Below are 12,391 nucleotides of genomic sequence, written 5' to 3' on the forward strand. Positions count from 1 at the left end.
ATTAAAATGTAAACCTTCAGTATCCTTAATGTTTTACATGACTGTGAGCCTCATATTAAGACATTTTCTTTCTACTGAGAAAATGTAGAAAAGAAATATGAATGTATAGTGACACTGAATTAAATTTAAAATCTTATTTAACTTTCTCTTTGTGCATCAGATATTTTAAGAAATTCCAGTACTGTGGGTATGCACCCCATGTTCGCAGCTGTAAACCAAACACTGATGGGATCTCATCTCTAGAAAACCTCTTGGCAAACATTATTCAGAGAGTGTTTGTCTGGGTTGTATCTGCAGTTACATGCTTTGGAAACATCTTTGTCATTTGTATGAGACCTTATATCAGGTCTGAGAACAAGCTACATGCCATGTCAATCATTTCTCTCTGCTGTGAGTATTTCCTGATTGAAGAAGAATTATAGTTTTGAAATACATAAAAGCACTGGTATTAAAAATAAGTAAACAGAGTGGTAGAATTACAAGATTTTACATTTTTCTCCTTTTTGCTTATATGTTGTTTTCACATTCACTGTAATGAAAATAAAATGACTTTGGTGAGAAGGAAAATAAGTATTTGAAACAGGAAAATTCAGTTACCTTACACAGATTAATGAAGGTCTTGTTTATTAGTTTTGTCTCATAAAAAATATCTTGTTCATTAGTTTTCTTCTCTGAAGGCATGTTTTGTTAAAGCATATAAACTCTTCTACTATGAATAAAATGGCAACTTTTCACAGTCATATTTTTACACTCAGAATTGTATTTACTTTTTTGTTTGCATGTCTGGATCATAGATATTGACTTAACTGATAGCTGTTTTTCTGGTTTCTGTGCTACTAAAATCTCTTCCATTCGTAATTTGAAATATTTGAATAAGAAAGTGTTTTTACATAGTATTAAATTTTTTTTAAGTTTTTGAAATGTGACTGCCAAGTACTGTGTTAAATGAGGACTACAAAGAAAAATAAGCAAGAAATAAGCAAGTGGTCAGGCTGTTCATAGTGTCAAGTGACCTACAATGTATTCATACTTTCTCCAGCAAGTATCAATCTACATGATGTTTTGCTTCATGTGTGCTGTCCATGTCTTCCCCCCAGACTCATTCAAAGTCTAATGTTTGTTTTATTCATTGCAAACTACCTAAGAAATAGAAGTCAGAAATTAGTTACTACTTTGTATTGTTAATTACAAAATCTTGAGTATGCTCAATTTCTCTGGTGAAGGCTAGAATATAACTTCAGTGTTTAAGGATTAGGGACAGCTTTATGATTTATACAGTGATGTGATTTCAGAAACCTTGTGTAGATTGCCTGTGTAGTCAAAAAATCTCACCTACTCTCTGATATGAAATGTTTGCTTAAAAAGCAAAATCACCAAATAGTGCATCACATTAACAACTGATTTTGGGGATGGGGGAGCCTAAAAAGAGACCGAGAAAGATGTAAAAATGGGAAGAGAGAATCAAAGAGAACAGGTTTGCTTAGACCAGCTCTGGGTAAATAACTTAAGCCCTTCAAAATTATACTGACTATAGAGCACTTTTTTTTTTTTTAAGATTTTATTTATTTATTTATTTATATGAGAGAGAGAGCAAGAGAGCACAGCAGGGGGAGTGGTAGAGGAGAGGGAGAAGCAGGTTCCCCGGTGAACAGGGAGCCCCATGTGGGGCTCTATCTCACCACCCAGGGATCATGACCTGAGCTGAAGGCAGACGCTTAACTGACTGAGCCACCCAGGTGCCCCTATAGAGCTCTTCTTAATTATGCAAATCATCTAAATTATAGACCCCCAAATTCATAGTCATTAGTCTATCACAACAACTTCTGAATTATTTTCTCTAGGATTTTGGTTGATATCCTTAGCTTGTTAAGCTAGGAGCATATTTCAGCAGAAGAGGTGATCCAAATAATAACATCCCTATATTGGTCCCTAATCGAATGCTCAACATAATTGCATTTTTTTAAAGATTTTATTTATTTATTTGAGACAGTGTGAGCACAAGCAGGAGGAGTGGCAGGCAGAGGGAGAAGCAGACTCCCCACTGAGCAGGGAGCCTGACTCTGGGCTCAATCCCGGGACCTCGGGATCATGACCTGAGCTGAAGGCAGACACCTAACCGACTGAGCTACCCAGGCGCCCCTCAACATAATTGCATTTTATCCATTTACTCAACAACACCTCTAGGTGATGAGACCAGAATGGAAAACAAAACAGACAAAATCCCTGCTCACACAGACTTGAAAATTTTAAAAAACAGAGGAAATAATTACATAATTAGCTATAGAGGGTGCTATAAGAGTGGTTTTTGAAGACAGTTGCTGAAGAGGTCCTTACCCATAAATGAACTGTTAGAATAAAAGTACCTCCTCCTAAGATGGAAGTAAATTAGGCATTTTTTGCTAATACTAAAAATATTACCAGTTATTGTTAATTCCATTATACCTATTTATTTCTCTAAATTTGCAACATCTACTGATCCTATAGGTGCTGACTGCCTAATGGGAATATATCTGTTTCTGATCGGAGCCTTTGACCTAAAGTTTCGTGGAGAATACAACAAGCATGCGCAGCTGTGGATGGAGAGTATTCACTGTCAGCTTGTGGGATCTTTGGCCATTCTGTCCACTGAAGTATCAGTGTTACTGCTAACATTTCTGACACTGGAAAAATATATCTGCATTGTCTATCCTTTTAGGTGTTTAAGACCTAGAAAATGCAGAACAATTACAGTTCTGATTCTCATTTGGATTACTGGGTTTATAGTGGCTCTCATTCCATTGACCAATAAGGAATTTTTCAAAAACTACTATGGCACCAATGGAGTGTGTTTCCCTCTTCATTCAGAAGATACCGGAAGTACTGGAGCCCAGATTTATTCAGTGACAATTTTTCTTGGTGAGAAACCCTGGATTATAAGTCCTTTTATTTAATGACTAGAATAAATCATAATGTCAGTCTCATTATTTCTTCTAAAGTTTATAAATTTTTATTTCAGATCTTCTAACCAGTTTTTCTCACTGACATTGGGACGAATTCTGTCAGAATATCCCTAAAGGGATTTTTTGCCCTGAATTACCACTTTATCATATAAATTCCAACATGGTCCTTAATAAAAGACAAAACAGTAAATACTTGTATTTTGGGCAGTCACCCTAATAATACTAAATAAAACATATTTTAACCCTTTGCACTTATAATATGAACAAATTCAAAATAGCCACACAAGTCTTTGCCTTGAAAATAGACATACAAGTGTTTTTCTCTTGTAAAAAAAATTCTCAGGGGGAGGGTAAAGAAAAAAAAATATATATATATATATATTCTCAAAGTATAACTTAAACTAATTGAATGATTTAAAAAACCTATAAAGATTAATTTAAAAGACCCAGGATATTCACTGAATCACTATGATCTCATTTTAATATGCCATTTTTAAATTAAAATTCCCTTATTCCTCATTAGTTCAACATTACTTCAAATTTTTAAAAAATTCATTATTTTTGTGTACCTTAGTAATTCTTATGAAGAACAAAAAAACATATTCATGTTCAAACAGCTAAGAGTGTGTGTGTTTGTTTTGAAAGGATGCTAATACACATCAATAATAATCTTTACGTTCTAAACAGGTGTTAACTTGGCGGCATTTATCATCATAGTTTTTTCCTATGGAAGCATGTTTTACAGCGTTCATCAAAGTGCCATAACAGCAACTGAAATACGGAATCAAGTTAAAAAAGAGATGATCCTTGCCAAACGGTTTTTCTTTATTGTATTTACTGATGCATTATGCTGGATACCCATTTTTGTACTGAAATTTCTTTCATTGCTTCAGGTAGAAATACCAGGTACAACTTTTTTTCTTTCTGTAAAAAATTAATAAGTCTGTCTCTGCAGCGTTCCTCTAAGAAAGAAAATTAAGATCCTTAACACCAACTCATTTTAAGAATTGTAAGTCAGAGTTACATGTACCTCAGGCTCTGTTCATCAATCAAAAGTTTACTGGGAGGAAACTGTCCAGTTATTTCCGTAAATGCCTAAAGCACAATTATTATTGGAACAAAGTAACGACTCAAATAAATAACACTCTGTGTTTTGTAATTCTGATAATGTCATGCTTAAGATGACCAAACAGGTAAAAATGACTATCAAATATTTACTTCATTTTTTTTCTTTTTTTACTTCATTTTTTTTGAGAACATAAGACATTTTTCTTCCCAGATTGCATAGCAATTTATTTATTTATTTATTTATTTATTTATTTTTAAAGATTTTATTTATTTATTTGAGACAGAGAGAATGAGAGAGAGAGAGCACATGAGAGGGGGGAGGGCCAGAGGCAGAAGCAGGCTCCCTGCCAAGCAGGGAGCCCGATGCGGGACTCGATCCAGGGACTCCAGGATCATGACCTGAGCCGAAGGCAGTCGCTTAACCAACTGAGCCACCCAGGCGCCCTGCATAGCAATTTAGAGAACATTACCCCAGAGTGTGAGGGATGATTGAAGAATGCATTCTTGGTATTTAAAAATAATGTACATCACACTCATTAGGATAGCTACTACCAAAGACACAAAAAATTTAAAAAAAATTAAAAATAATAAAAAAAATAAAAACACAAAAAATAACACAAACTGGTGAGGATTTGGAGAGATTGTAGCTCTTGTGCATCACTGGTAGGAATGCAAAATAGCACAGCTGCTATAGAAAACAGCGTGGTGGTTCCTCAAAAAATTAAACATAGAAATACCATATGACCCAACAATTCCAATTCTGGGAATTAAAGGAACTAAAAGCAAGAACTCAAACAGACATTGGTACACCCAGGTTCATAGCAGCATTATTCACGATAGCCAAAAGCTGGAAATAACCCAAGTGTCCATCAATGGATGCATGGATAAACAAAGTGTGTTATACACACAAAATGGTTTATTACTCAGCTTTATAAAGGCAGGAAATTCTGAAACATGGTACGACATGGATGGACCTTGAAGACATCATGCTAAGGGAAATAAGCCCGTCGCAAAAGGAAAATATTGTGTGATTCCACTGTAGGAGGTAACCAGAGTAGTCGAATTCATAGAGACAGAAAGTTTGTGAATGTGTTGTCAGGGGTTGGGAGGAGAGGGGGTGAAAAGTTATTGTTTAATAGGTATGGAGTTTCCAGTGGGGAAGATGAAAAAGTTCTGGAGATGGATGGTGGTGATGGTTGCACAACACTGTGAATGCACTTATTGCCACTGAATGGCACGCTTAAAAATGATTAAAATGGTAAATTTTATGTTATGTATATTTTATCACAATAAAAAATGTGCAAAATGCTGTTAATTATAAGTATAGTGCAGTATATATTCACATTTTTAAAAGTTATAAACATACAATTTTAATTTTGTTTTATCTTATGGTTGGTGGTAATAGTATCTTACATTTTATAAACAACAAAGAGGGAAAATAGCATCAATTAAATTATAATAACAAATCTGAACTTTTGGTAGTTACCTGTGTACTACAGTGATTTTTAAGATAAGTTTAGCCAACAATGTTTTTACCGAAATATCTAGTCAAAAGTCTAAAAATGCATACTTATTTTTAAAACCAAAGAAATAGCAGAAATCTATCTATATATTTTGAGAAACACTATATGTACTATCCAGCAATTAAAATACTGGAAAAGGTATGATTTGAATGCTAAACGATACTGTTTTTCCTAAAATGGAATCATATCACAATAATATGCAATCACTTGGTGGAAAATGTTTCTACCTAATGGAATACTTTTATGGATGTATTCAAGAAAAGCTACTTAGCAAAGAACCCTGTCTTTTTGCAGCACCAGCACTCCCCTCAAACACTGGCACCCTGGAAAGACATCCTGGAAACACATTAGACTTGGTATTTAATTATGTGACATCAAAGGGAAAAAATTAAGACTCAAAAGGGGGCTGGGGGAGAAACAAGGGAAAGGGGTTTCTGTACCTTGTAAACATCCCTGAACACTAAAACTACTGCATTTTTCTCTTCTAGGTACCATAACCTCTTGGGTAGTGATCTTTATTCTGCCTATCAACAGTGCTTTGAACCCAATTCTGTATACTCTGACCACAAGACCATTCAAAGAAATGATCCATCAGTTTTGGTATAACTACAGACAAAGAAGATCTATTGACAGCAAAGGAAGTCAGAAAACATATGCTCCATCATTCATCTGGGTAGAAATGTGGCCACTGCAAGAGATACCATCTGAGTTAATAAAGCCAGCTCTTTTCACAGACCCCTGTGAATTGTCACTAATTTCTCAATCAACTAGACTCAATTCCTATTCATAACTGACTCTGAAACCCATTGCTATGCAGAGAATGTTGTGGGATGCTTCACGATGGATTTATTAGTATAAAATGAATGCCGCAAAATTAATAATTTATAATGGTTAAGATAAAGCTATTACAAGGACATGAGGTTATTTTTGAAAAATCAAAGTGACGGGGGCCCGTATAAAGGGAAATAAATTATATCGACAATGTGTATATATTAGTACATATTTTGCATAAGAAATTAAGAGAAATCTATTTCAGAAAGATTTATTCATTCTTTTACCATGCATTTATTGAGTACCCATTATGCACGTAGCACTGCAGTAAATTTCCGGAAGTGCACAGCATAGAACCTTTTCAATTTGCAATGTCAAATTATGTGTAGCTACAACAGAATATACGAAGGCCATTTGCAGTTCTTAGTTTAAGGCAGAGCTTTGTCTGTCATGCATGTCAGCAAACACAATAATCATGGACACTTGTAAATAAAGGTTTAAGGTTTTGGAATACTCAAAATAATGAAAAATGAGGAATGAGAAAATATCTGATTGTTGGCAAAATAGATATTTTGTTTTAAGAATTCATCTTACCTCTCTTGAAGTCCCTGTATGCTTGAGAGGTAATACACAATGTTACTCTGAAAAAAGATGTTCTGATATAAACTCAAAATAGCACTTCTCTATGCATCCTCACATTTACAGTCAATTGATTTTAAACAAAGATACCAAGACAATCAAAGGAAGAAAGAACTGTCTTTTCAATAAATGATGCTGGGCCAACTGGATATTCACATGCAAAGGATTGAGGTTGGACCCCTACCTTATACTATATACAAAAAATTAACTCAAAATTAAACAACCTAAATATAAGACATAAAACTCTTAGAAGAAAACATTTGGGTAAATCTTCAAGACCTTGGATTTAGCAACGGATCCTTAGATGTGACAACAAAATCGTAAGTAAAAATAAGGGAAAAAATTGATAAATTGGACTTTACCTAAATTAAAAAGTTTGTGCACCAGAGAATGTTATCAAAAAAGTAAAAAGACGGGGCACCTGGCTGGCTCAGTAGGTGGAACGTGTAACTCTTGATCTTGGGGTTGTAAGTATGAGCCCCACAATGGGTAGAGAGATTAGTTAAAAATAAAATCTTAAAAAAAAAAAAAAAAGTAAAAAGACAATCTGCAGAATGGAAGGAAATATTTGCAAATCCTATATCTGAGAAGGAGTTAATACCCAGAATATATAAAGAACTCCTACAACTCAAGATAAACAACCCAATTTAAAAGTGGGCAAAGGACTTAAAAAGACATTTCCACAAAAAAGATACACAAATGGCCAATAAGCACTTGAAAAGTTGGTCAACATCAGTAATCATTAGAAAAATGAAAACTAAAACTACAATGAGATAGATTACACGTACTAGAAAGGCTGTAATTAAAACAACAAAAGAAAAAAGAAGAAAATAAGTATTGACAAGGATGTGGAGATTGAAACCCTTCTGCATTGCTCGTTGGAATGTAAATGATGCAGCTGCAATAGAGAACAGTTTGGTGGTTCCTCAAAAGCTTATCATTGAATTACCATGTGATCCAGCAATTTCACCCCTGGGTATAAACCCAAAAGAATACAAAACAGGACTCAAACAGGTACTTGTATGCAAATGCTCATTGTGTTAGTTATTTACGTAACCAAAAGATGGAAACAACACAAGTGCCCATCAACTAATAAACGGATAAACAAAGTGTGGTATATACATACAATGGAATATTATTCAACCATTTATAAGAAAGAAAGAAGTTCTGACACATCATCTACAACACGATGAGTATGAAATAAGCCAGACACAAAAGGACAACTACTGTATGATTCCACTTACATGAAATATCTAGAAGAAGCAAATTCATAGAGACAGACAGTAAATTAGAGATGACTGGGGGTGACTGGGTTGGGAGGATGCTGCCTAAAGAGTACAGAGTATTTTCTTGGGCAAAAAATAGATTCTCAAATTGATTGTGGTGATGAATAAACAACTGTGTGAATATGCTAAAAGCCATTGAATTGTACATGTTAGGTGGATGAATTTGAATTAGATCTCAGTAAAGCTGGTAAGAGGGAAAAGAAAGAAAAGAGCTAGAATGAACTGACTCAAGAAGTTAAGGAAGGAAAGGTCTGCATGTACATGTTTTACTTCAAAGAGGAAGTAGTTGTCATCAAGAGATGGATTTACCTGCCTTTTGCATGGCCGGCCAGTTCATAAGAGATTAACTTTTTAGCTAGTTATTCTTCTGGTCTCTGAGCTATTGGAATTTTTTGCTTTCATAATTTGAAATCTTTAAATAGGAATAAAATGTTTTCAGGTACTTTTAAATACACCAAAAATGTTTGAAACATGAAAATACTGGAATCAAAAATATATTTATTGAATATATAATTGTATAGATTTCTTTTGAAAGTAAATTGCCTACAATTTAATTCTATTAAAAATATGGATTGCTTTGAGTGCTTTCCGTTCTTACTTGGAATAATACCAATAAATTTTCTACCTGAGGAATATGGTTATGCTTTCAACAAAAAATCAGAATAGAAAGCTATAGTTCTTCTTATAATATTCAATTCTCAAGGCACCTGGGTGGTTCAGTCATTTGGGCATCTGAATCTTGATTTCAGCTCAGGTTGTGATCTCAGGGTTATGAGATCGAGCCCCACCTCAGGCTCTGTGCTCAGCTTGGAGTTGCTTGGGACTTTCTCTCCCTTTCCTCCTCACTCCCCCACATGGTCTTTATCTCACGCTCTCTAAAATAAATAAATAAATCTTTAAAAAAATATAGTCAATTCTCTGGCAAAAATAGACAGGGAAAGAAACAACAAATGTTGGAGAGGTTGTGGAGAAAGGGGAACCCTCTTACACTGTTGGTGGGAATGCAAATTGGTACAGCCACTTTGGAAAACAGTGTGGAGGTGCCTCAAAAATTTAAAAATAGAGCTATCCTATGACCCAGCAATTGCACTACTGGGTATTTACCCCAAAGACACAGATGTAGTGAAAAGAAGGACCATATGCACCTCAATGTTCATAGCAGCCATGTCCGCAATAGCCAAACTGTGGAAAGAGCTGAGATGCCCTTTAACAGATGAATGGATAAAGAAGATGTGGTCCATATATCCAATGGAATATTACTCAGCCATCAGCAAAGATGAATACCCAACTTTTACATCAACATGGATGGGACTGGAGGAGATTATGCTAAGTGAAATAAGTCAAGCAGAGAAAGTCAATTCTCATATGGTTTCACTTATTTGTGGAACATAAGGAATAACATGGAGGACATTAAGAGAAGGAAGGGAAAAATGGGCGGGGGGAATTGGAGGGAGAGATGAACCATGAGAGACTATGGACCCGAGAAACAAACAGGGTTTTAGAGGGGAGGGGGGAGGGGGGATTGGTTAGCCCAGTGATGGGTATTAAGGAGGGCACATACTGCATGGAGTACTGGGTGTTATATGAAAACAATGGATCGTGGATCACTACATCAAAAACTAATGATGTATTGTATGGTGACTAACATAATAAAATTAAAAATATATATATAGTCAATTCTCTAACTACTCAGACTATATAATTTTTTAAAGCCTACAAAAATGAAAACATATTTAAATTCTCTTATAAGATTATTTTGGGATTACTTATTATTCTTAAGAATCTTATTACTAGTAAGTAATAGAATAGAAAAATATTTTTTTTAAAGATTTTATTTATTTGAGAGAGAGTGCGAGCATGCACGCTTGCTAGCAAATGGGGGTGAGGGGTATGGCACAGCAGGGAGAGGGATAGGGACAAGTAGACTCCAGGCTGAGTGTGAAGCCCTACCTGGGGCTCAACCCTGAGATTGCAACCTGAGCAGAAACCAAGAGTCAGATGCTCAACAGACTGAAAAGAATTTCTGAAAAAGAAAAAAGCACAGACACCTGAGTGGCTCAGTTAAGTGTCCGGATCTTGATTTCAGCTCAGGTCATGATCTCAGGGTCATGATGTCAGGGTCCTGAGATCCAGCCCCAGATGGAGCCCACATGGGGCTCCCTGCTGAGAATGGAATCAGCTTAAGATTCTCTCTCTCTCACTCTTCCCCTCTCTCTACCCCCACATGCTCTCTCTCTCTCTAAAAAAAAAAAAAAAAAAAAATTTAAAAAGAAAAAAGCAATAATCATGAAGGCTAGACAATATGTAATCCTATAAAAATTATGATTGTAACCTATGTTTAAGAGTCTTAGAATGCAGTGACTTTACAAAATATACATCTGAAACTATTTTTTAGCATTTAAAATATTTTCAAATAATTTTCTAGAAGCAATTTGGTTTGTCTATTCAGTCTACTCATTTCTTCCATCCTTCCACCTCCCCAAACAGAATAACTTCCATTTAATTTAATTTGATATGTAATTACTAGCATACCATGTAACTAGTTCCTACTATCAGTGGAAGGTGCAATAGAAGCACTAAATTAATGCAGATACAAGTCATAGTTTTCTTACAAAAAAAACTGTGTTCCAAAACTCATGGACCATGCTCTAGGTCAGAGTGATCCTCTAAGTTAAACCAAAGTGTTTTAAAATTTAAAAATAAATATCAGAAAGACCTCAACTTTTTTTTTTCTTTCTTTCTTTCTTTCTTTCTTTCTTTCTTTCTTTCTTTCTTTCTTTCTTTCTTTCTTTCTTTTTTTCTTTCTTTTTTTCTCTTTCTTTTTTCTTTTCTCTTTTCTTTCTTTCTTTCTTTCTTTCTTTCTTTCTTTCTTTCTTTCTTTCTTTCTTTCTTTCCTTTTTCTTTCCTTCTTTCTTTTCTCTTTTTAGTTTAAGGGCTCCTAATACATCAGGCTAGTACATAATCTCTCACAAAGCAATTACTTATTTACTGACTTTTAGCAATTTAGACACTGATAAAGTTAAAGGAAAACAACAAATGGGAAAGGGATATATGCAGCTAAAATGGTGAGGTCCATGCATTTCACTGCTTAATAAACTAAGTAATAAGTGAATTGATACTTCAAAAATGTATTTAATTTTTACTGATGTACCCCTCTTTTAAAGAGAAAATCTTTCACTAGAAGCCTCATTTACCCTGTTTTAAATCTTTTTATCCAAAGACTAGCAGTCTTACCTACTATTGAAACCTGTGGTTTCAATTACTATGTATATACTGATGATTCCTACATTTTTGCCTTTAGCTTATTCTCTTTCCTAAATTAGCCACTTATGCATACAACTACCCCTAGACATTTACACTTGGGTATCTCACTGGCTTTTTAATGTCATTATTATGGACTCTGACCCTGACACTTGAGTCTCTTCAAGACCCTATCTGGGTGAATGGTACCAACAGCCCAACCTAGAAATCTTTGAGTTATCCTTTGGCTCTTCCTTCTCCTTTATCCATCGTATCAAACTCACCTAGCCTCACCTTTATTCTATCTAATAAACAGCTCTTAAATCTATGTACTTCTCTTTATTCCAATTCTGAATACCTTAGTTTGGGCCAACATCATGTCCCATCACTATATTTGCAATAACCTTCTAACAAGTTTCTATACCTCCAGTTGTAATTTGCTCAAGTATTTAGAGCTCTCAAATTAATCTAAGGGAAAAAAAATTGAATATAATACAGTTATTAGCACAAATATTCTATGATGGGTGACTGAACGGACAAACATGTAAGTTCCATTTTTAAATGGTGTGTTAGTCAGAATTCTCCAGAGAAACAGAATCTATATATATATATATATTTTTTTTTTTTAGAGATTTTATTTATTTATTTGACAGAGAGAGACACAGCAAGAGAGGGAACACAAGCAGGGGGAGTGGGAGAGGGAGAAGCAGGCCTCCCTCAGAGCAGGGAGCCGATGCAGGGTTTGATCCCAGGACCCTGGGATCATGACCTGAACCGAAGGCAGACACTTAACGACTGAGCCACCCAGGCACCGAATCTATATATTTATAGAGAGATTTATAAGAAATTGTCCCACATGATTATGGAGGCTGGCAAGTCCAAAATCTGTAGAGCTCATGTCTCCGTTTGAATCCAAAGGCCAGAA

At 34.9% G+C, this 12,391-nt stretch overlaps 1 protein-coding gene across 1 annotated transcript in view; it reads left to right on the plus strand.

The window, feature by feature from the left end:
- Positions 1-8,801, plus strand: part of RXFP1 (relaxin family peptide receptor 1) — a 100,046-nt gene extending 91,245 nt beyond the window's left edge. The window contains exons 15-18 of the mRNA XM_045880228.2: positions 161-390; positions 2,485-2,895; positions 3,627-3,845; positions 6,019-8,801. Of these exons, the coding sequence (XP_045736184.1) occupies positions 161-390; positions 2,485-2,895; positions 3,627-3,845; positions 6,019-6,320 (1,162 nt within the window). The 3' untranslated portion in view covers positions 6,321-8,801. The remainder of the gene's footprint in view (positions 1-160; positions 391-2,484; positions 2,896-3,626; positions 3,846-6,018) is intronic.
- Positions 8,802-12,391: the final 3,590 nt, after the last annotated feature.

The sequence above is a fragment of the Mirounga angustirostris genome, unplaced genomic scaffold, assembly GCF_029215605.1.
Source record: "Mirounga angustirostris isolate CCGP_5_RB_7025 unplaced genomic scaffold, mMirAng1.0.hap1 SCAF_2, whole genome shotgun sequence".
Lineage (NCBI taxonomy): Eukaryota > Metazoa > Chordata > Mammalia > Carnivora > Phocidae > Mirounga > Mirounga angustirostris.